Source organism: Emydura macquarii, unplaced genomic scaffold, assembly GCF_026122565.2.
Source record: "Emydura macquarii macquarii isolate MOO-44397 ecotype Brisbane River unplaced genomic scaffold, CSIRO-AGI_Emac_v2 contig_312, whole genome shotgun sequence".
Classification (NCBI taxonomy): domain Eukaryota; kingdom Metazoa; phylum Chordata; order Testudines; family Chelidae; genus Emydura; species Emydura macquarii.
Genome location: NW_027130449.1, coordinates 11,888,600 through 11,913,017, shown reverse-complemented (window position 1 = coordinate 11,913,017; position 24,418 = coordinate 11,888,600). Strand labels below are relative to the sequence as shown.

Sequence of the window (24,418 nt, the reverse complement as noted above, 5' to 3'; positions counted from 1 at the left end):
CAGCATAGTTGCATTAATTGAAAGCAGAAAACAATGGTAAAGCTTGTGGCAGTCATACCTGGGATTACAGTAGGCTGAGCTGAAGTCCTGAAAGCGTAACGTGCAGGCTTGGATTTCCCTTGCTGGTTCTCAGCTATCACGTAGACCTCATACTCTGCGTTCCAGTCTAGGGACTTAAGCATGACGTGGTCGCTGCCAGAGGGGAGTCGGATCTCTGGTTTCCAGTCTGAAGAATGCTTCTGAGGGATGGTGAGAGGACAAGGGGGGATACAAAACACAATGAATGGTCTTAATGGTCAGCTCTGAGATAGCGGGATAATCAACTAATAATATCACATGATGGAAAATAGGCAGGCTTTTGAACAGTCACTGGTTTCTCAGACAACTCAGCAGGTGTCAAATGGGAAACCTGCCGCCAGATGCAGCTGAATCCATTCCTAGGCAGGGATGGCTTTGATTGAGAACTTGTGAATTCTAAGCAGTTTCTTCCCTACTCACTTCCCAGGGCAGAGCTATTGTGTCTAAAGAAAACCCAGCTGTTTGCTCCTTTCCCCTCCGCCTGCAGACACGCTGCTGATGTGTGAAACATGCCAAAGATTTTCAGAGGGTCCTCTGCAGCCTTGGTACCTAGAATTCAAACCATTGTGATGACAAGGTTTTACTTCAGAGCCATGGGCAGGCCTAGCTCACCAGGTTTGTCTAGTCTGCTCTGTTTACTCTTTGAGGTTTTTCAAAGCTGCCTGAAGAGATCTGGATCCTTAGTTTTCAATTTTAATGGAAACTGGGGGTCCAAATCCTTTAGGCGGCTTTGCACACCTGTTACCAAGATACTCTGAGCACTCAGTCTCCCCTGAGCTTGCTATTCTATGGAACCTCCTGTTTGGGGGATGAGGGTTGCCATTGTCTCAGCTCGTGCCCACAAAAATGGGATTTAAAAACCAGCAGTGACTCCTGCTACTTGCTACTGTCATTGCGTAGCTCCTTTGCTTTTCTGCTGTTACCGAACCAGTAAGAGCAGTGAAACGGTGGTGGTGACCCTCAAAGCCCAGCTGCTTCGACTCTCCTCCCAGCCGAAAATGCATCTCATGTTTAGCGATCCATATAAAGGACAGGACTAACAGGAAGTTATTAAATCATGTGACTTCCTCAGTGCCCAATTAGCATCCAGGATGCCAGAGCATTCCAAAGCACATGCTGTCGGGGAACCTCATTTTCTGGCACAGCAGTAGCCTTCACGAGTGCTATGGCCAAGAGATACTGCAAAGGAAGACAGCACTCTTCTCCCAGCTCATCTTCAGCTGCATGCATGAATTATTCTACCTACAGTTATTTGTATATAAACCAGCTATGTATAGCTGTATTTCAGGCCATTCATTGGGCGAGAAAAGCCAGTTAATACACAACTCAGTCTAGTGGGGCAGTTACAATAATCCTCCATGTGATGAACTGAGAACACAAAAATATGCAGCAGGGCACATTTTAAGAGGCTGGAGAAAATGCCTTCCACAGTACCTAAGGGCAGACAAATCATGAGCCAGCAGTCACTCTTGGGACGAGATCAGGTGGGCACAAGGCAACACTGAGGTCATTAAAAACGAAAGGAAAAGGTTTTCATAGATTTTAAGGCCAGAAGGGACCATTATGATAATCTAATCTCACCTCCTGCATAGCACAGGCCAGACAACCTCAGCCAGTAATTTCTGCATCAAGCCCATAATTTCTGTTGGAGCTATAGCATATCTTTTTAAAAGACACCGTCAAGTGACGAAAAAGCCATCACCTCCCTAGGATTTACAGCCCTGAAAGTGGAGAAGGTTGATAAACATGTTGGATTTAATCAGGACAACAAGTGATGATAGCACACAAGCTTTCCACATAAAACATTATTTCTTCCTCTGAGGGGATGAGCAGCTGGTTGGTTTATAGGTGGACCGCTCATTTTAATTAATTTCAGCATTAGCAAATTGGGGAGTTGCCTTAGACGCAGGATGGTGTATGCACAGATGAAAACACAAGGTATCCTATTTTTATTATTACTGCAAAATAGTCTATCCATGTTTTTTGTAAACCTTTTCACGAAAGAGAAAAACAATTCAACCAGGAACAGCCACTGAGTGAAACAGCCATCTATGGCTATCTTTTGTACCTTGGCATTCACTTACATACACTGATCTCTGCAGCATCAAAGCACCCTGACAATGGAGAATTCCTCCACTAGGTTGCAAACAAGCTCTCTCATCAGCCTATGAGGGTCCCCAGAGCCATGCAGCATGAGGCTGCTTTGAAACACTGGCAACACGTGGTTTGGTGAAGAAATAAGAGGTAGAGCAGCGAGGAGAATGTAGTGGGGAAGTCTGGCTGGGTGGGGATTGGGCAGGGTTTCCTCCCAGTAGAATGTTTGTTAGTATGAAGTAGTGGGGTTGATTTTGAGACAATAAACTTAAACAGCCCCCTCCTCACCAGGTCAGGATGCCAACTCTTCTGGGCAATCCCCACCCCTTGGCAATGGCCTCTGGAAGGTGGCTTGGATGACCTAAGAAGTTTTCTTCATCTCTATCTTCTAGGATTCCATGAAACTGGAACACCTAGTAAGAATTTTAACAACTCTCTCCTGCTAGAGGGCTGTTGGGAGGGCACCTAAGGGGATGCAAGAGTGCCTACATCATTTCTAGTGCAAGTGCCAGGATTACTCTGCTTGCTTCACCTGGAGGCTCACTCACTCACCACACAAGGTGAGTGAGTGCTATTGCAAAAGTGGTTTCTCGGTGGCTGGTACAGAATTAAATCATGAGACTGTCTACCAGGCTCAGTCTTGACGATTTGCTTTGTAAATGCCCTGAAAACTTCCATGTTTCACCTTAAAGGCTCTGGAGCCTTTAATTGCTCCCAAGCACGTTAATATTGGAGTAGATTGTACAGACAATAGAAACAGCATCAGTAATTTTTAGCAGAACTTCCCGCAGCCTAGAGATCCGCAGGACCTCAAGGCAACTCCATCACATTCTTATTCCTTAAGGCTAAGCTGTCACATATTCTCTGATTAGATGCTTTGCCTGTTGTAGAACAGAGAACATCAACCATCGCCTAGCAAAAGCCAAGGTTAAAGTTGCCTTCATTTGCTCAGCTTGCAGTAATGTTAGCTACTCATCATAAAGCAATCCTTCCATTGGGCATTTGCACAAAATAGAGCAGTGTGTGTTTCACAACCTTAGGCATTACAGAAATCTAATTTAGCTGGGGCCTAATGAGGAATATCTTCAGATAGCTTCCCCCGTATGACCAGGAATACAGTCGCCTTATATTATCTCCATCTACTGTTGAATACAGTTGATCCAGCCACCTCATCGTATTCTTTTTTTAAGTCACCAGTGCACAATAATTGGTTACCAATATGTGGATTATCGAAGCATATAAAGAGAGCTGGGAAGTACAGCATAAAAGTTGTAAATTGCTAAGATAAGCGTTTGAAGTTAAATAATGCCCGAGGTTTCAAGCCACTAAGGCCTATTCAAAACGTTGCTGGCTATTATGTTCATAAGAACAGGAATTAAAAAAAAAAAAAAAAAGTGTCCTACTTGTTATCGCCCATGGCAGTGCACCCAGGAGAGGGAGGACGTGAAGGAAATGAACGGTCAAGGTTGATGTCCAGGAGAAAGTGACGAGCTAAGAATTTTCTGCAGAACTCTGTATATTTAGATCCCATCCCAACCAACGCCACCTGATTTGTCTGAGACATCCATCTGTCATTTCCTGATGCCCAGGCCGCAAGCTCCCTGGGGCAAGGACTGTTGCACTTTATTACTTGTCTGTACAGCACTTAACACAGTAGGGCCCTGGGCCTTGACTAGACTTCCTAGATGCCATCTAGAGACAAATTAACAACAACAAAGACAGCCCAGCAGTCTTGGCTATTGGTCATACTTACAGCTTTGTATTTGATCAGATAGTGTCTGATCGGGGATCCTCCATCGTCCTGCTTGATAAGGTTCACTTTAATGGAGTTCCCGTCTTCTCCCATCTGGCCCTCTAGTTTGGGTGCGCTGGGTTCCCCTGAAATAATGGTTTGACTCATTTAATTTCCAGCCACTTCATAGAAAAATACAAAAAAATAAAGCCAGTAAAAGTGCACCATCACCCTGAAAAGCTTAGGGGCAAGTTAACACATCCCCGTGATCCTGAGAGATTCTAATATTTGCAAGGGTTAGAATTTTTAGCAGGTATTTGTGGTTAAAAACAGGAAGGTGAAATATTGCATGTGCCCAACTAGAGCTAAGGCAGAATCCAGGCTTCAGTCAGAAGTTGTTTTAAGGGTTTTCATTCTGTTTCCTCTGAAATTCTTAGGTTAAACAGCAGCAAAACAAAGTGGATGCAAGTATGTCACGCCAGCCGGGTCCCCTTCTGAAGCACTTACAGAGCGACTTCTCTGACTCTAGGGGCTACCTCATATCTCCAGAGACACACATTCCTCCTCTGTCATCTTCTCTGGATCTGCATTTTGAATGCTTTTCAAATTTGAAAAATCTCAGGGTTCTCCATCACTCTGCACCTTGTGTGGTCATTTACACCAGTGAAAAGCAGGCAGAAAATATTACTGCATAAGAACGGCAGTCTGCATTGGTGTAAACAGCTACATCCAGTCTGCACTGGTGCAAATGGCTACACAGGATGCAAGGCAATGGGGAATCAAATCCCTTGTCTCCAATTTAGTAATGTTAGTTATTTTTTTAAAGAGAGAAAACTGTCTCCTGATTTGCAGGTGAGGCAGAGTCCACAAAGGACCAGAGGGGCTTTATCTCCACCCAAAGACTTCTATTTACTAGGGCCATTTCCTGCCATTCACTAGTGGTGGTTCTTGTGATTCTCAAGGCAAATAGTGAAAGTCAATTCCTGCCAACACATTTGTAGAAGATCTGCAGAGGACACTTCCCCACCCCTCCACAGTGAACATTTCCCTCTTGTCCTTTTACATTATCAGCTCTTCTGCATGAAACAAAAATTAACTCACATGGACTTAATCATTATGCAGTTACAAAGTGTTAACCGACCATCTAGAAAGAACTCAGCCAAGGACAGATTTATATACACATTCCCTATAATACGCCCTTTGGTATTTCCCCAGGTTTCAGCTGGTTCTAATTCATATTGATATTATTTATCCTCTGAAGTCAGTTTGGAACTGGCATTACTGCCATTTTGTTGTTTATTCATGGATTCTACGGCCAGAAGACACTACTGGGATCATCTAGTTTGACGTCTTGTATAACACAGGCCACAGAACTGCCCCAAAATAATTCCTCGAGCAGATCTTTTAGGAAAAAAAAAAAAAAAAAAACCACTGAAACTTAGAAGCTTAAATCCCAATGAAAGTCAACAGATGCTTTTGAAAATTTTAATCAACAGGTTCCTAAGTTACTTTAATGCTTTAGAAAAATGTATCCCAAGTCTTGCTGAAAGTCAAAGGGACGTAGACTTTATTCTGTACTCATTTCCATAGTATCTGAGTGACGAAATCATTTTTGAAAATGTGACTTGGACAATTTAGAAAGTGCTACCCAAGGTCTTTGTGGGCATCTAGAGCCAGAAACTCATCTGCAATTACCGACCCAACTGTCAGCTCTATGAATTCAAAATCCAGAAAGGAACACGACTCCCGAAGTTATTAGTGGTGGGATACCAATACATGGCAATGGCTCACTATTAAGACTGAAATATTTGTGGTGTGAATATTTTTTGTCCAACTTGATTAAAATTTGTGTTACATTAAAGAGAGCTTGCACTGGCGTTATATTATCAGTGACGGAATCCTGTCAATCTACATGATAAACCAAAAGGACGGTTACTCATCTTGTAACTGTTGTTCTTCGAGATGTGTTGCTCATGTCCATTCCATTCTAGGTGTGTGCATGCCTCCATGCACAGTTACCAGAATTTTTTTCCCTTTAGCAATATCCACAGGGCCAGCGTCGGCGCCCCCCGGAGTCCTGCGCACATGCCACAGTATAACAGGAACCTCCGGCCCTACGCCCCCTCAGTTCCTTCTTGCCAACAGTGGTGATGGGGAGGCAGGTAATGGAAAGGACATGAGCAACACAACTTGGAGAACAACAGTTACAGGGTGAGTCACCATCTTTTCTTCTTCAAGTGCTTGCTCATGTCGATTCCATTGTAGCTGATTCACAAGCAATACCTTGGAGGTAAGCCCGGAGTTACAGATGAGCTACCTGCAGCACTGCTCTGCCAAAGCCGACACTGTCCCGTGCCTGCTGGACAACGGCACAGTGGGACGTGAAGATGTGCACCAATGACCAGCTGGTAGCTCTACAGATGTCTTGCACCAGAAAGGCTGCCAAGGAAACTTGCGCCCTGATGAAGTGTGTTAGGACAACACCTGGTAGAGGCATCTTCACCTGCTCATAACAAAACTTGATTCAGGAAGTCGATGAGTAAATCTGCACACCCTGACATCACAGGTGCGCAGCCACCACCGCTATGCATTTTGTAAACACTCTCAGGGCAGAAGAGAGGTCAAAGGGTAACGCCGAAAATTTGTAGTGGGAGCGGGCCACGAAGAAGCGGAGAAATCGTCTGTGGCTGGGAAAAATCACAATGTGGAAGTATGCGTCCTTTAGGTTGAGGGCGGCATACCAGTCCCCTACAACCAAAGAAGGAATGATGGAAACTAGAGAGACCACATGGAACGTCAGTCTCTTGAGATATTTGTTGAGATGATGCAGGTCTAAAATGGGCCTGAGACCACCCTTTTGCCTTTGGAATGAGGAAGTATTGGGAGTAAAAACTTTTTCCCTTCATGTCTGGCGGAACTTCCCCTATAGCCCCTAGACTGAGAACATTCTCCACCTCTTGTATGAGAAGTTGCTCGTGAGAGGGGTCCCTGACGAGGGACGAGGAGAGAGGTTTGTGTGTGGGGGAGAAAACTGCAGGACATATCCCACTGAGATTATGCTCCCAGACGAACGTCCCAGTAGGGACTATTCCTAACTTATCAACTACTAACAATTACTTAACTAAGAACAAACAAACAAACAATCTAACAGCTAATACAGGTACTGAAGGAGTGCTTGTGAAGCAAGCAGAGCAGTTCCAGCAACTGTCAGAAGCAGAAAGAAAGAACTGAGGGGGCGTAGGGCTGCAGGCACCTGTTATACCACAGCATGTGTGTGGGACTCCAAGGGGTGCCGGAGCCGGCCCTACGGGTACTACTAAAGGGAAAAAAATTCCAGTAACTGCGCACACACCTAGAATGGAACTGACATGAGCAAGCACTCGAAGAAGAACCAGTCTTCCTTCATCTATTCCAGCAAGAGCAATGTGACTGGCAGAGACTTGTTGTTGCGCTTCCAGATACCATATGGGTTTGTCTCCTTGTGAAATCAGCTCGGGCAAATGCAGAGCTACGACGTCACAGTAATCATTCCACTCAGAAGCATCTGCCATGAAAACACCCACTGTCTCCTCCTTTCCACCACTTCTGCATCAGTTGGGTTTTTGTGCACAACTCCTCCAGGAATGACCATTCCCTCAAAGCCCCTTATTTGTTACGGTGTGTTTTCTGGAGACTTAATTCCCTTTGGCGCACAAAGGAAGAAATACAAAGGACACATGATGCAAGTGCCAGTGGAAGCAGGAAAGTTTTCATGAAGATAGGCTTAAAAAAAACACACACAAAAAATCTTGCCTCGGCCATTGTAAAGAGAAGCATTTAAAGTCCACACAGATTTTAATTCCGTAAAGAATGACTAATAAAGGCAGATGAATCAGTCCAGATAGTAACAGAATCCTGGCACTATATATTAGCTACCAAATACAGTTCTACAGTGAAAAGTGGGACTGTGAAAACAGTACCTTCTTACTCATCAGATCTTCTCCCTGAAAACTTTTGAGATAAAACTGTGTTTGTAACTACTTTCTACTCCTCTTAGCCCTGTGGATCCAGCACTGCTAAGAATGAATGAGAAGCTAGCTCACACCTCAATGGAACCATTAACCAGTCCCAGTGCGAGATTCTGCCCTCAGTACCCCTGTGCAGTCCCATTGAGCTAAGGGCAGCAGGTGGCCCACAAAATCTTTTGTCACTGGGGCTGTAACGCACAAGAAGTAAAGATCTGAGCTTGACTCTCAGATCCCAGCTTGAGTGTGCAAGGCTGGAGCCTTGAAAAAAAATAAGACGACAACATCTCTTTACTTCTAAACGGAGCAATTTACTTTGGAGTCATTCACGGGCAGGTTTTCAATGGAAATTAGGCACCTTGGTGCTTTGCCTATCTGCATCTTATGGCACCTACACACCTTTGAAAAGATTTCAGAACAGAAGGATTAATGAATTATCTGAGCTTAAATCTACAGCTCCCATTGCCTGAAAAAGCATGTGAGAACACAAACGAGGAGGAGGAAAGACAGACCAGTGGTTAGGGAGCTAGCCGACAGCGTGGGAGACCTGGGATCAATTTCTTACTCTGCCAAACTTCCTGAGTGACCTTGGGCAAGTCAGTTGGTCTCTCCTGGCCTTAGACCCCTTTCTGTAAAACTCTGCTCACTTTGGGGTGTGGACATAAATACATTAATGAGTGTCAGGTGCCTGGATACTATGGTAATGGGGCCCATAGAAGTATTGCAGATAGATAGGTGTGACAGACAGGAATTCGGCTTTTGTACAGCATTGGAGTGGCAGACTTGTCTTTCAAATGTCCTTTTCCTCTTGTGCATTATTTAAATATTCCTGCACTTAAGGTTGAAGGATGTTAGCTGTTAGAAATCATCTTTCTTTTAAAGTTATTGGGCCACAATATATTACACTGGAAAGTTAAATCAATAAAAATCCTCTCAGCACGCTGTACTCCACCTTTTTGGTGCAAATTGATTTACATCTGCTCTGCCATTTGCTCCTGATGACTTGCCTTTGACTGCTCTGCAGAATTTCAGCCCATGATGGCTGTTGACAGAGCAATGACATCGTGAAGTCTAAGAATATGACACTTCCTGTGGCTATTGATTACTCTAGGTTTAGCAAATCGCCATATTCATGTCAAAACCTATCGAATCAAAATTCTTCCCTGGTGCAACTTCCATTAGTTTACATGGCATCTGGGCCATTATCTACATTGAAGTACTTTGAATACTTATAACCAGAATTAATTTACAAGATGAAGAAAAAAAATACCAGAGCATCATGAAAACTCAGGCCTGTAACATTAAACAGCAGAGCCTCAAAAAGGGCCAGATGCAAAGCCCATGATATCAAAAGGAGTCTTTCCCTTGACTTGAGAAAGGTTTGGATCATATCTCCATTCATTGCTAATCAGCACACCGTATAATTCACACCCCAAAAAAGCGGTTCCCTTCTCTTTTTTCATCAAAGATTTAATAGCAGAGGGCAGTTGTAAGGTCTTGTATGACCACGACTTCCATTACTTCTGCGAAAGATACTACAGGACATTTGCTACAAGTACATTACAAAGTGGTGTTAAAAATAATGGAAAATAAATTATAGTTGTCAAAATAAATGAACAAAGTACATTTTGGGAGACATTATCCTAGCATCTTTACCATTCATAAACCCATGGGTAATTTACATTGGGTCTTCTTCATTATTAGTCACTAATGAATAGATGTCTTGCATATGCATGTAGTGCTAAGCTCGGGTTTAGAATGCCAGGGTATTTAAAGGACCATGCAAACTATTATGGTTTCATTAAACATGTTTTAATAGCTGAGATTATTTATAGATTTCCCGCATGCTTCTGTTTCTCAGAAAGATACTCTGACTTCATTATGGATAATTTTAGCAAGACCAATGCTATAATTATTTGTAAATTAAAGTTTACAATTCAGCTGCAGTCAGCAAGTAGGGCTCCCAGCAAACTCCAAGGATTAATTATACTCTATCATCTGGTCTCCTCTTGGAGCCCTAATTCTTGCAGTTATTTTACATAATGATTAGAAAAAGCATCTCTGCCAACTATAATTATACAAATGTAGGACACTTTTTTTGTATTAGTATTTATTTATTTGAGTGTGTCTTAATGCCAACCACAAAGGGACTAAGAAGAGACATTACACCGGGACACATTAGAAGCAGGCAATTCTCACACACAGCTCTTCCAGTGCATCTCAGTCCTAACCTGCAGCATCCCTGCTAACCCAGCTCGGAGCCCCGCACAGTTCTGCAACTCAACCTGAATGTGCAACACTCCCTAATGTTCCAGTCATGGGCCTCTCTTGAGGAGAGATTGACAATTAAACCAAATTGTGGCGAAATGTTATTTTAAGATATTCATAAAAGGCTGATCCTGCACCACTGAAGCTAGCAGATGTGCTGCCATTGGGCACAGGGTCAAGTTCAAATAAGACTGAGGGATTAAAGACATAACGTTTGTGACCCAAGAGCCGGATCCAATACCCAGAATAGGAAACTCTGATCTAATACTTTACTCCTCAGACATTGTTCTGTTATATGATCCCAAAACAGCTGAGGGCTAATAAGCCTGTAGACTCCAATTCACTTCGGAGTTTAACTGTAGCCCATTATTAGGAATTTGCAGGATGTCCACTGAAGGGAAGAGCTCACCTTAAATTCTCATGTTTATCAATTTGGATTTTGAGTCAGATATTTTTCACCAGCAGCTGCTAGTAAGAAGCACATGTGGCTTGGAGTGGCCTGTGAAGTGTTAAAACACTAGCATCCTACTGATGTTGACCTCCAAAAAGCATTTCTAAGTTCCTATTCTGGGCAGGTTTTTTGTAAAGCATCACTGAGGGTGAGCCAAGGCTTGGACCAAGGAGGTACTTTAAATGAAATCTTTTTTTGCAGCCTGACTTTAAAGGCAGTTAACTTTCCTTGCAGGGTAAGGCATGCCATGCAGCTGGTTCATGATGTTCAAGGAGGGAATTAAGATCTCTGGAATACACTTGGTTTATTGGTATACATAAAGGGCTGCCAGCTGAGTCATAGAAAAGGACAGGCCTTGATTAACTAATTACCTAACCAGCCACCTAGGTTTTAGTCAAAGGGGCTTGTTATCTTTACTGCCAGCTTCCTCAAGCTATATGTTTGCAAATCTTATTTCAGCTTCCGTTTCTCCAGGAATGATTAGTGCTTGGAGAGTGAATGCTATTTCAGAGTGCAAATTAAAAGGGAAACAAAGGAGTGCTCACAGACTGGATAGTAAATATATATTGAGTTACTTCTCCTGGGCATCCTGGAAACACCAACAGCTTAACTAATCAATTCCCCTTCCCCCATCCTGAAGGAAAAATATGATCAGGAAGGTTATTACTTGTCATTATTGAGTTGATTCAAGTCAAGGAAGCTATTACTGAAACAACTGCACCAAGATTATTAACCAATAATTAACCAAGACCGAAGCAAACGCCTGTCCAACCAAGCTATTATTTAAATGGCGTTTAAATGCTTTTCCACACTAGGAACTGGGTCAACAACAATTAGGGGCACCGATCGCTACTTATTATGCTGGACACTGAGCCATTTAGGCACTACTGAAATATTCATGAGCTGCAACGCTTAGTCCTGTCCCCATACTGCTGCATCTTTGGCAAACTTGATCAATGGACCAGTTGCTAACAGCAGAAATAACACCAGATCCACACTTCATTGTTATTCCCTCCCACCATAACCTCACAATGGAGAGACAATAATTAATAAATGAATAGATCTGAAGGCCAGCAGAGAACACCTAGACTAACTTCCTGTATAACATAGGCCAGAGCATTTACCCAGTGATTCCCGCATTGAGCCCAACAACTTGTGGGTGATCTGGAACACATCTCTTAGAAAGACATCCAATCTTGATTTAAAGATTTCAAGTGATGGAGAGAATCCACCATATCCATTAGGAAGCTGTTCCAATGTTTAACTACCCCCCTTTTAAATTATTTCCAATTTGAATTTGCCTAGTTTCAGCTTCCGGACACTGGATCTTGCTGTGGCTTTTTCTGCTAGGCTAAAGAGCCATTACTACCAGATATGTTCTCCCCATGTAAGTACTTATGGTCTATGACCAATGACTATCAACATCATGTCGGAAACCAAAAATTATAATAGTGCAAACCCGGATGAAAAATATTCACAACTCTCTCCAGATATACATATATAGATATAGATATATTTGTCTCAAACAGGCAGGTGTAATCCATACACAGGGGCTGTAAAATAAAAGTGTGTTAGTACAATGTTTCAATCAAAGAAGGAAGAAGTTTAGTGTAAAAATTTTAATCCATCAGAACCAGCAATCCTATCATGAGTCAGAGTGTCAGTAGCTGAAGAGAAAAGGTCATTAAATAAGATTAAAGAAAAATCATGCTCAGAACATGCATCTCAGCCACATGAAGAGGGCTGGCAAGCATGGGTGCATTAGAGGGGTATTTATACACATGCCAGTTGGGTTCCCATTTACAGTGTGGCTCCTTCAAAAACTTGCTTACACCACCTTGCATTATTGGAATCTCTTAGAATGACTACTGGCAATTCCCCAAGAGAATCATTTTAATAAAACATCACGCCTGTTCGACTTGCTCTGTATAATCAGTTTACAAACACAATCTACACAGAGAGGAAATTCATTCCAATGCAAAGGGAATGGCAGAGCATCCTATGCTTTGCTTAAGCCCTATGGGGGGAGATTATGCAGGGGTGGAGGGATGATGCTACGGGATAGGAAGGAATTCTGTGCTAGCTCTGAATAAGACTGGAGATAAACCACGAGGGGAGACCTTTGTGTTCATGTAGATTCAATAGCTTCGTAGGACAGGTGATGGGCCAGCAGCCTTTGTTTCAGCCCAGAGGCTAGTGTACTAGCCATGCCAGTGGGGGCTGCACATATTAGGGTGGGTAACTGCCATCCCCACCGTGCATAGTTCCTCATAAGAGAGGGGTGAATTTCACCCAGGTATGTAAAACATACCGCTCTAAATTCAGTCTCAGCTGCTTTGCTTTCTTCACTGGAGATAGGCAGGTTCATCTCAGGCCTGCATTTGCCCCCTGCTGTCTGCTCCAGGAAGTGGAAGAAGAAATGCTTTAAGTGAGGGTGACTGAACAGCTGCAGATGGGACGTGATGCTTGTTCTCTCTCAGGACTTGTCCTATTTCCAGCTCATCATTCTCTGCTGAGCTGAACGTGAGAAGAGCTTGGGTAGCCCAGCAGCTTGCTGGGCACCTAATACACGGTGAGCAGCAAGGCTCTTCCCAGCATTTCATCCTGCCACTGCACCACACGACAGGTTAAGAATCAGCGACTTCACCGCACGTATTCTAGGATAGCCCCTTAAGACCCACTGCACTACTTCTTCCTGTGTCCAGGCCTGTAACCTTTGGAAGGAGAGAAACCACTGCTGGGTCTGCTAAGAATGGCAACAACCACAAAAACCATTCATATCTAAAGTGAAGCAGCTATATTACTTACTACAGGCACCATGTCAGAGCAGGCCATTGCTAAATCCACACTGGTTTCCTACTTCCACCAGTGGCCCGCACCTGATGTTTCATAATGCATCTGGCCAACTGTACAGTGTGTACATGTGATAAGAAGAAATTTTAACTGTCCCAAGATGATCATTTTGCAGCATCATGAAGCATAAAGGTTCAGTCTAGTGTAGTGCAGATATTATTCCCAGTCATGTCATTCCTGAATTCGTTTTTGATTCTTGCTAAATCATTAGTGTCACTAATATCTTGCTACAGTGAATCCTACACACTGCAGAACTGTTTCCTTATATATATTAAACCTGTTGCCTTTTGTTTCTTTTTAATCAAGTGCTTCCTTGATCTCACACTGGACTCATGTGGTCAGGACTTTCAGAAAAGACCCGTGACTCTAGGATAAATAGCTCTTCTATAGCATTTTTCATCAGTAGATCGCAAGGTGCTTTACAAAGGAGGTAACTATCATTATCATCTTTTTATTGAGGTGAGGAAACGAGGCACAGGCAGGTGACATGACTTACCCAAGGCCACACAGCAGGCCAGTGGCAGAATAGGAACAGAACACAGGTCTCCAAAGTCTCAATCCAGCGCTCTATCTTCTATGGCTAAAATCAGTCTGATTTTAAGAAAGTGCCAAGTATCCTACCTCTGACAAGCAAGTCCCTTAAGACCGCTCTAATTGGGCACCTGAAAATTGAGGCACCCAGGATCACCAGTCAAAATTCTTGGCCATCTGGCACTAATGCGAGATCCAGCATCTTTATTTCTCAGCGCACACAAATAAAGTCAGTTTATCTCCTTGCTATTTAGTTTTTTCAAAATGTGATCCAAGGCGCACTTCTTTACCCCTGAGCCACCATGTAAATGGGACTAAATTGTGTCAAAGGCTGTCACAATTTGAAACATAGAGCAGCTACATCTACACAATCAAAGTAATCCGAAGTGGTAAATACACGAGAGTTGAGAGAGACAGAGAGAATAGGAAAGAGGGCTTCCTAACGCACACAAGAGAAGCAAACGAAAAACAAAACAAGAACAAAAGGACATGCAAAACGAGACAGCCAAGTCTTCATTCCTCATGGATGTCGCCCAATCAGTTTTCAGAGAGGGAGGAGGGTCTTGGGGCATTGGGGGAAAAGGAAGGGACCGCTTCCATGCATGTGGTAACGTGGGAAGGTTACTGGTGTTAGTTAGTTTTGTTTCCTAGTAAAACCCCAGCCCAAATGCTTTCCTGGCAATGTTCCAAAACAATAAGATGATTTAGAGTTAATGGGTTAAAAGGCCAATTGCTTTGTGATTTTCCAAACAATCTGTATGCCTCACCCAGGGAAGCAGAAAAGCAGGGGTTTTCCCCTCTTTTTACAGTGTGCATGGAGGGTTAAGTGAGGTTGCAATAATCACAATATTAAATTAATTATTTTCTTGCTCCCATGAGCTTTAATTAGAGAGTAATTTTATCTCCTTGGCTGAAAGGATCAATCATTTGCATCCTGATTTCCTGGAGACCACCAGTTGCTGTAATTGACATCTGTAAATTACTTCTGATCCAGATTAATTCCCTTTCCTGACTGTGACAGATATAGTTTAGGAAGGACACGGTACTTTGGCAGGTGATGACCAGTAAAATACATCAGCAATGGCATTACTTCCGATGTAAGCCTGGGCACTGATTATGTACTGTGTGTGTATCAATATACATATATAGGTTTATAAAAACAGTTTCCACTCTTGCCACATTTATGCTTTTCTCATGATAAGAGAAAGTTCTGTCTTATGTTTATAAATAATTAGCTCTCCGGGAAGGGGGGGGGGGTGTTCATATGCTTTTTTAAATTTTGTGCCTTTCCATAGGCTAATAAAAGTTTAGGGCAAGCTAAAGAAAATCATTATCAGAACTGGATTAGCAAAGAAAAGGTGAACAAAATGTTGCAACAGTCATGTGAAATATGCTGATTTATACTAGCTGAGGATCTGGCCCAAAATTTCATACAAGGGCTAAGTGAAATTCAGAGGGCAAAATCCCGTCGCCAAGGAAAACAATGGGAGTTTTGCCACTGACTTCAACAGGGGTAGAGTTTCATCCAGACTATGCTTCCAAAAATTTGTGTTCCCACACAGCTGATTCTGTTGTGTTCTCACACTGAATGAATCAAAAGATTAAGCTGCAGGTTTTCGGCACATGAAGCTGTCTTTCTAGCTTAGTGCAGATGGCCAGATTTTAGTTCTTCACATGCAGATAACAGGTGGTGAGCAATCTCTCTAAAATGTTTACAGAAGAAATTTTGAGAAATGGAATTTAGCGGTCCCTAGTTGCTGGGGGTTTTTAATCCCCCCCCCCAGATCTAGTCAACCAATCAGAACAAAGTTTTTACCTTCTGTTCACCAGCGTGGACGACATCATCAGCACCATGCAAGCCACATGACAAAGTCACATGATACGCACGCACATGATTGGTTGAAAGGAAAGTGGAGGAGGTCACATGGAAAATACAAAAAAATTAAAAAACTGATGTAAACAATGGGCAAGGGAAAAAAATCAACAGAATTACAGACTAAATAAAATATAAACAAAATTAAAATTAGCCAATATATATAAGAAACATTGGGGAGACAGTAAAATTGCCTGGAAATATAAGAATATTAAACCAGAGAAAACACTGAGTTATGACACCAGTAAGCGTTAGGCACAGCTGCATCACTGCTTATTAATACCAAGTCAGGGAACGAATAAACATTATTGAAGAGAAGGACCGTTGTCCCCGAACTTTGACAGCAGAAGGAATCCACAAGACTGTTGAAAAGAAAAAGGGAAGACATGTTATTCAGAAACAACCCAGGCACAAGAGGAGACACAGAACCAGTTATCGTCCGTGATTTAACAAGGATGGAGCTTGGCATTTCATATCAATGGAGTCTCGATTTCTGTAGGAACAAAAGTCTTTCTTAATAATAATAGAGAAAAAAATCCACTCATTTATTACTGAGGCTGAGGTTGTTAATCACTAAAATGCAATCACTATTTGCCAAGTTCAGCAATCAGCTCTGAAAGTACATAAACTGCATCTAACAAAACCAGCCTGAAGACTCAAAGAGATAAAACAAATCATACTGAATGAATCTCAGTGATGATGTGACTTGGGGACAGTCCATCAATGAGGCAAGGGCAGAACTGATATGCACGGAAAGTTAATGACAGGTATGGCACAAGGAAGACATGGACATTGCTAAATGGAGAAGGGAAAGTGAACAGATTTGTGTAGGAAGGGAATGCAGGACAGAAGGAAATGCTAGACTGGAGGCCTTTAAACCTATTCTTGGTTTCCCCTCTTCCCTAATCACTGTCCCCTTTAAACTTTACTTTCTGCATTAAGATGTTTATCTGTCTGATTATACTTAGGGCAGTGATTCCCAATCACATGAAGGCTACCTTACACCCTAGTGTAGCCTTAGTATAACTCAGAATCAAGCCATTGGTCTTTTCGATGCTATTACTTGGCAAGATGCGATGTTACTACTTGGGCAAGGAGCAAAGGTTAGAAAACAATCTATCTCCTTTTTCTCTGTAATTATGCCATGTTCACAATTAGAAAAATCCATGTGGGCAGACTACAAATACACCTAGAAATTGCTTTTCTGATTGCCTTCTGAAGGAAGATGTTTTCCTTATAAATGTTATGTATTAATTATGATGACAAATTCACGTCTTGCATGTCATGCTGGAAGTGGGGATCTTAGTGGTCACTGCTAGTTCTCCTGGAAGGGAGTTCCATAGCTATAGGACAGCTGATGAGGAGGGTATGTTTCCAAATTGTCTATTGTTTCAGCTTATTATTCCTTTGCACTACAATTATTGTGGATGGTTTTGGTCATGGACAGGAGAGGCAGCCTCAGAGACCAGACCACAGCCTGCCCAGTGAGAACTTTATTCCAGGGTAAAATTTAAGAAGTGCCTAAAAGTCTTCGGAGCCTAAGTCTTATTGAAAGCCAAGTGAGTGTAGGATCCTAAATCACTTAAGCATTCCTGAAAATTTTACCCCAAGACTAGAACCGTGACCTTTGTCATGTACTTGGTGGGCTGTCAACCAAGTGATCAGAGCATAGAATGGTGTGCTCCTGCCACGGCTGCTGTGTTCTTCACCAGAGCAAATATTTTTGGAGTCTGAGCTTTCATTTCCAGGTAGAGTATGTAGTGAGAATCTGGAGGTCATGGATACACGGCTCACTGTGACCATGTCTGTGTCACACAAGATGGGGGAACGTAGCCTGACCACCCAAAGGGAAAAATGTTTTACTGCTACTGCTGTCGTCTGAGTGTTCAGTAACAGCGAGCACCCATCACCTTTCCCCATCTGATGGGCTCCTCCTGCATCTCACCCATAAAGCCCAGCATGGCCCTGACTCCAGTCTGACTTTGGCTATGCCGTCATTGCGAAGTGAGCTCCTCTCAAGTTAACCTTGCTGGAGTGAAAGCGGACACACTGAAAAATAATGCTCAAGCTACACAGAGGGGTCCTGCTAGCAACCAACGAGTTGTGTTAACTCAGGCTGTAGCCTATAATTCCCCATGTGCCATCTAAAAGTGCCATCACACCCAAGTTAAAGGTTTGTGTGGACAGGACTCGGCTTAGGGGTAATACTCAAGTTAACCATCCAGGAAAGATAAGCCCTGAGGAAGACTCAGTTCTTTTAGAAGGGAATTCCATAGCTGCCAGGCAGTTCCAGATTCCCCACTGATCTCACCTAATTATTCCTATGGATTGCAACAACTGCAGGTGACTGTGATGACAGAAGGGTGCAACCACCATGAGACACTACTGGGCAGATTTTCAAATACGCCTTAGAGAATTAAAGTCCGAATCAATGGATCCTTGGAGGAGATTTTGAAAATCGACTCCCACATGCTACATATCCTGCACAAAAAGAACCCCAAAACATTTGGCCTGACCCAGTCTATTGTAATCAATGACAAAACTCCCACTGACTTCAGGGGGCTTTGGAGAAGGCCCACTGTTCATTTTTCTGTTCAGCCTTTGGGACTAGTGATATTAAGTAGCTATTCTCTGAATTTGTTGGCCTTTAATTTCACCCAGTCTCTGTCTGAAAAACCGTTAAGGCAATACTTGAGCTGCTGTAGCAGCATTAACAGTGAGAAAATGATGCAAAGCCTCTGGAATGTCTGTCTATTGCCAAGATAGTTTTGTGGGTTTTTTTCTGGTCTTTGAATACAGCGCATTAACATGCTGCAGAACAGCTTAGCAGGAAAGTGAACACCTCTGCTATTTACATAAATGTACTGAATAAACTAACGACAATGAGGCAGTAAGAGGCAGGATGCTGCAAACATCTAAAAAGCCAAGCTCCCATTCAAGTTAAAATATCAGAGGCTTTTATATACATTTTTTAATTTTTTGTGGATGCAAAATGTTTGACATGAACTAGCTTTTAGCATCTTTCATGTGAAACAAGCCAAGTTCCTATTAAGAAACACTAAAAGATTTTTCATTTCTGACAGAAATTCTATCTCCTAACTACATGCAAGTCCAGAAATTATGGAAAAGGGATGCAATCAAGCCTTACTTCCTGCAAGCAAAAAAAGAAGATCTGTATTTAGTAGCACTGCTTATTGCCCCTCCAAAAAAAAAAAAAAAAAAAAAAGCACCAGTGAAAAGGTGTGAATGGAATAAAAAAATACTCTTCTGCAAAACGGAACCTCTCCTTCTTTAAAAGCACTAGAAATTAGAATTTTGCACATTACACACACAAGAAAGGTAGAGAGGAAGAAATTGTTAGCTGTGTGCACTGGCAGACAAAAGGATATTTCATTCTATATGCAAGACCAAAGACAGGGCTGGTGAAATAGGGCAGGTTTTATTTTCTCTTCTCCCAGCTTTGGACTAAATATCCTCCCTACCTCCCCTAAAAAAAGTGTGTTTCATGCTATTAGTACATCTGCTTCATGGCTTCCAATTCACTGCAAATAAACACGGCTTCATCTCAGGCACACACGCGTGCGCACACAGTATTACTGAAAACCAAAGCAAGCTAGCTACATTTGTAGCACACCTCTGCCTGAGAATTCAGTGTTTTCAGAGAATATAGCAATGTTTTGCTCAACCACCTTGCCCCATCTCCCGGGACTGTATTGCAAATATTTGCCTGGATTGTGTCTGGAATGTGAAATGCTACACATCTCCTGAAGACAAGGCTTGGGCGAAATGCGTTTGACATCTCTGTTCAGTGAAGTGGCCTGTGTGCTGCTTACCTTTCTACTGGATACTGAGCAGTAAAACTGGTTTCTTTGTCCACAAATCAACTAATGCCACTGTGCTTTTTAGCTATTTTTGTTATTCTGTGCTATCACTGTGCTATCTATGCACATCCCTAAGGCCCACAAGGAAGAGTGGTCTAGTGGACAGGGCACTGAACTGGGGTTCAGGAAACTTGGGTTTGATTTCCAGCTCACTCAGCTACAGACTGATCTTATGCCAACCATTCAATCAAGCTTGTGCCTCAGTTCCACTCTCTGTAAAATGGGGATAGTATTACCCCCTCTTGTAGGATAAAATCCATTAATGATTTGGAGGTGCTTGGAAACCAGGGTGAGGAGGATCATACAATATCCAGAATGCTTCACCAGAAGAACCCCAGCCCTCTTGAGGAGGAAGTGCTCCTACCTCCTCATGCTTTTCATTTACTATTCCACGCAGTACTGACTATGAGAAAAACCATTCCAGAAACTGGCTCCTTGCTGTTCTATTTCCAAATGGTCCTCCTTCTGCTGATAGTCTGTCTCCTGGTCTTTGGGCCAGGTGCTATTTTGGGTCTGGCCAATGAGTTCAGTGTGGCTGTGCAGGGTAAAACACCAACAGGCATGGCGGTACACAGCATCCTGAATCTTCCTCTTCATTCATCATCTTCATTGCCACCATGGTTTCAGTTTTGACTGGATTCCCCTCAAACCCTCTCCTCAAAATGCTTGATGGAAAATGATGCTTTGGGGAGTGAGTGGAAGTGATCATTAAATGTTAGTTTCAACTCTCTATTTTAAAAAAAATCCCTGTGTTTCTAGTAATCCCTGTGTTTGCAATTTTCACCACATGCTCGGGATGGGGGGTGGGGGTTGGGGGGGGGGGGAGGAGGAGGAGGGGAGAACCATGCTGGAGCCTTAATGCCCACATGCTCAGACATTGGTTAATGCCAGATTGTTGCTTAAGAGACAGCAAAATAACAAGGCATGTGTTTTAATTGCTGCTGTTGGAAAAGCTGCACTGTAACAAGCAACACTCAGGACCAAGGGGAGCAGTTCCGGGCTACTCACTCATCTGCTCTGTGTTTTCAGATCTGGTAGGAGGCTGGGTTGCTATGGAAACAAGGAAGATAGGACAGGATATGGAAAGGTGAAGCATAGCATGAAAATAAATTGGGGGGGAGATAAAGAGAAATGAAGCTTAATGAGGAGGAGACAGTCAGAGCTGCACACAATGCATGCACCACATTTATAAATATTAGATGAAGGTTTCTGTGTAAGTTGCATCGTGCTAGGATTCCCCCTCTCATTCCCTCCACAATGTCTGAAGTCCACAGGCAAACAAGGGGCTCTCCCCTGTCTTGAGAGCAGGAAGGTTGTGCATAAAGCTGTGTGACTCTCAGAGATGGCAGGGGCTCCAGAACACCTTACCCAAAACAAGAATCCTCTGGGATTTTCTGAAACTAAGCCTAAACTTGGCTCTTGCTAGACCAACACTGGAATTGCCAAGGGAACCTCTAGTACAGGATGCCGTCTCTGACACGGGGCAATACCTGCCACTTCAGATGAAGGTGCATAAAAGACCCCATGGTAGACAATTATGGGATAGCCTGCCCTCTGAGATAGTTCTTCCTCCTCCTCCATTTGCCCCAAAGAAATGGTTTTCTATCCCTTCTATATTTGTTGCCCCATCTCTTGTGACTGGGTGTTCCCTGCCCAGTCCCTTATGGACTCCTGCTGAACTCCTGGTCTCAATGATACCTGGCCTGTGAGTTCGGGAGCATCACAAACCTCTCAATGACCTTAGATTGACTTTCAGGGTTTGAATCCAAACTTTCGCACAGCGCGGGCTGTGACACAGTGGCAAAGCAGCAGCAGGAATGCTACAGACAAACCTCCTCCCTGGTGTAGCTAAGTAGTGCCTCACATACGGCAAGCAGTAGCAGCACACACTAACCGACCCACCAGGCAGGGCTATGTGAGCCAGCTCGGCTTCAGCAGAACATGGTCTGCCTTCCGCTGTTTGTGTTACAACCTCCATGTTCCTTTAAATCCTCTGTGCTGCATGTTCAGACCCTTCCTTTTCTTTCTTCCCAACCAATGGCCTTACTGGGAACGGAGGCACAATCTAAAGAGGTGAGGTGCCGCGGGCAGAGTTCACTTTCTCGGTCTCAAAAACAAAAAACCCAAAACAAAAAACCATCCTTAGAGGAAGCAATAAAGTACTGCCCAGCTGGCATCTTTGAAGGGTGACAGATCTGAAGCCCCTTACAAACGTTATCAACAGCATTCATCACTCCACACCAGACAGGAAAGGCAGAGCACACAAGCATAAAACAAGCATCTCTCCTGCATGGATCTCTAAGAACGGTAGCCCCGGAGCAAAAACGTCTCCATTTCCAAATGCCAGAGGGAACCACAGCATGAGACACGGCTGGGAGGGATTTCTTTTATACCACTCTGTGTAACATACCTATTCTTTTTTTTTTTAAGAGGAGCGGAGATCTTCCCCAGGGGACACCATAGCTAGTGCTGCAGACTGGTGTGTATGCAGCTAAACCTGGGTTTAATTCCTCCTCCTCCTCTCGTGCCGGCATCAGTCCTGCTGATGTGAGCCATGAATGAGACTGGAGAAGTGGAAGAGACCCCTGTGTGAGCTGCAGCCTAAATCTGATGATGCACATTTCAGAAGAGGAAACAGGACAGAAAGAAATTATTTCCTTCTGCAGCCTGAGGAGGCAATTTAGCAGCAGGCTTAAGGAGGCAGAAGCCATTAACCGTTGATCATTTCAGTATTCCTCTTTTTTGGCTAAGATGCTAACCTCACTATCTGCTTTGCCAAAATGAGCTCAGGAAACAGCCTCTGACCACACCAGCTGGACACCTCCACAAAATGGGAATGGAATGCAAAATGCTATGAGTGAAAGGTCCCACTGAAGTCCATGACAAAACTCCCATCGACTTCACTCTTTTGACCTCTCTTCCCCCATCTGCCTGGAAAGTTTAGTACCCCATTTGCCTTCCTGTCTCTTGCTTAGGAATTTGGCTTGTGTTATCCACATTCCCTTTACTGAGAAGGTTTAGTCGTCACTCAGGTAAAAGAAATGATGTTAAGCAGATCTCACCACCAGCTGTGGTGCAACACATGCAGAGCAAAGCCAAGGCTTCCGTTATACTCACTGTCTGCGAAATGGAAGGGAGGGGCAACAGCAGTTGCTAAAGAAAGAGAAAGGAAAGTGAAAGGGGGATGAAATTCCTGTTAAATGCAGCCGAAGGAAGGAAAATAGGAAGGAGTGAAATGGCAGGATTTCCTTGGGATAAGGACTTTCTGAAGGCCTGTGCATGAGAAGAGGAGAATGAAAGACAAAACAGCTTTCTGTTAAAGGGAAACTGACAGGCTCTGTATGTTGCAAGGCCTGTGTTTCTCTCATGTAAACTAATTTCACCTCAGCGCATCTCCACCCACCACCACATACCACACTTAAGTTGCTTCAGTTGTATGCTGAGCCCAAACCAATGCCCACTGATTGCAATGGAGATGCTGGCCAATGGATCAGGCCCCAAGCGAGTGAGAGCAGAATGTGGCTCCGTTACGTCTGCAACAGTCGATACCACCGATAAGTAACCAACCAGGAGAGATACAGGCGTCCCTTCCACTGGTTAGGGATGAGGGATGTGACCAAGAGTTATAAGGGAGGCAGAATCCTGAACTCAGGTCTTTGCAGATATAGAGTAGTGAAAACTACTGTCATCCTTTATTTTGCCTTATAATGTATTTATTTGTGATCTTTAATCTCGATCACACATCATTTTAGGGATCAGGGACCATTCAAGTGTTGTTCTTTTAAATGAAGGCATAAACAAGTGCACTTTAGCTCCCCTGTAAGACCCACCTGCACTGCAGCAAGAAGCTCCAGGGCCTTGAACTGAAGCAACACTTGTGAGGAGAGTATGCAGTCCATGGTTGTTTTTAAACAGAGTAATGAGGGATGCTAAAAATGAGTCACTGAGGGAAAAACAAAACAAAACAAAAAACAAGAACACCCAACCAATACTAGGTCAGACCATCTATTCCAGTATCCTATCTTCTGACAGTGGCAAGGTGCACCATCCTTTCAGCAGTATAATCTGTGTCCATACTATTATACTATTAATGGTCTGAGACCCCATATTCCTAAAGGTTATGGAGAAACTGGTTTATTCTGGTGATTAGTGAGAAAAACAAATACTCCAAACAATCATCACAACAACAGACACTACAAAATCACATCCCTTTGACATTCAAACAAATTCTAAGCCAGAAAACAGTTTTGGCTGGTATTAAAATACAACCTCAACATTCCTGTCTGTGAAGACTCTTGAAAAAACTCATGCTGGAGTCTCCATGTCAGACTAAACCCTACTCCTCAAATGGAATGCTAAATCCACCCAGATGAGAACTTCCATGTTTGCTCCTGATCCATTTACTTCAGCACACGAGATTACAGTTAACATGGGTTTCTCTGCATGTTTAACTAGTAATAGCTATCCTTTCTACTTGAATTTCCAAAATGTATAGTAAGTATAATATCTAATTAGTCACACAAAAGCAAATGCTGTCTGTTTCAGGGGTCATCCACGACTGTATCTATTTTCTCTCTCTCTCTCACTCCCCAGCAACACAGCAAGTTAAGAGGTAACATTCAAGCAATTACATTCTAAAGAGTATCAAATCAA

The 24,418-nt window shown here is 43.1% G+C and overlaps 1 protein-coding gene across 4 annotated transcripts in view; it reads right to left on the bottom strand.

Moving 5' to 3' along the window:
• NCAM1 (neural cell adhesion molecule 1) overlaps nt 1–24,418 on the bottom strand; it is a 248,995-nt gene that overhangs the window by 24,591 nt on the left and 199,986 nt on the right. For 3 of the 4 annotated variants that reach the window (XM_067565563.1, XM_067565573.1, XM_067565580.1), the window contains exons 17-18: nt 3,926–4,050; nt 59–239 (exon numbers count right to left, since the gene is read on the bottom strand). In XM_067565563.1, the coding sequence (XP_067421664.1) occupies nt 59–239; nt 3,926–4,050 (306 nt within the window). Of the gene's footprint in view, nt 1–58; nt 240–3,925; nt 4,051–20,773; nt 20,816–22,882; nt 22,919–24,418 lie in introns of all 4 variants that reach the window. The other variant, XM_067565590.1, reaches the window with a different exon arrangement.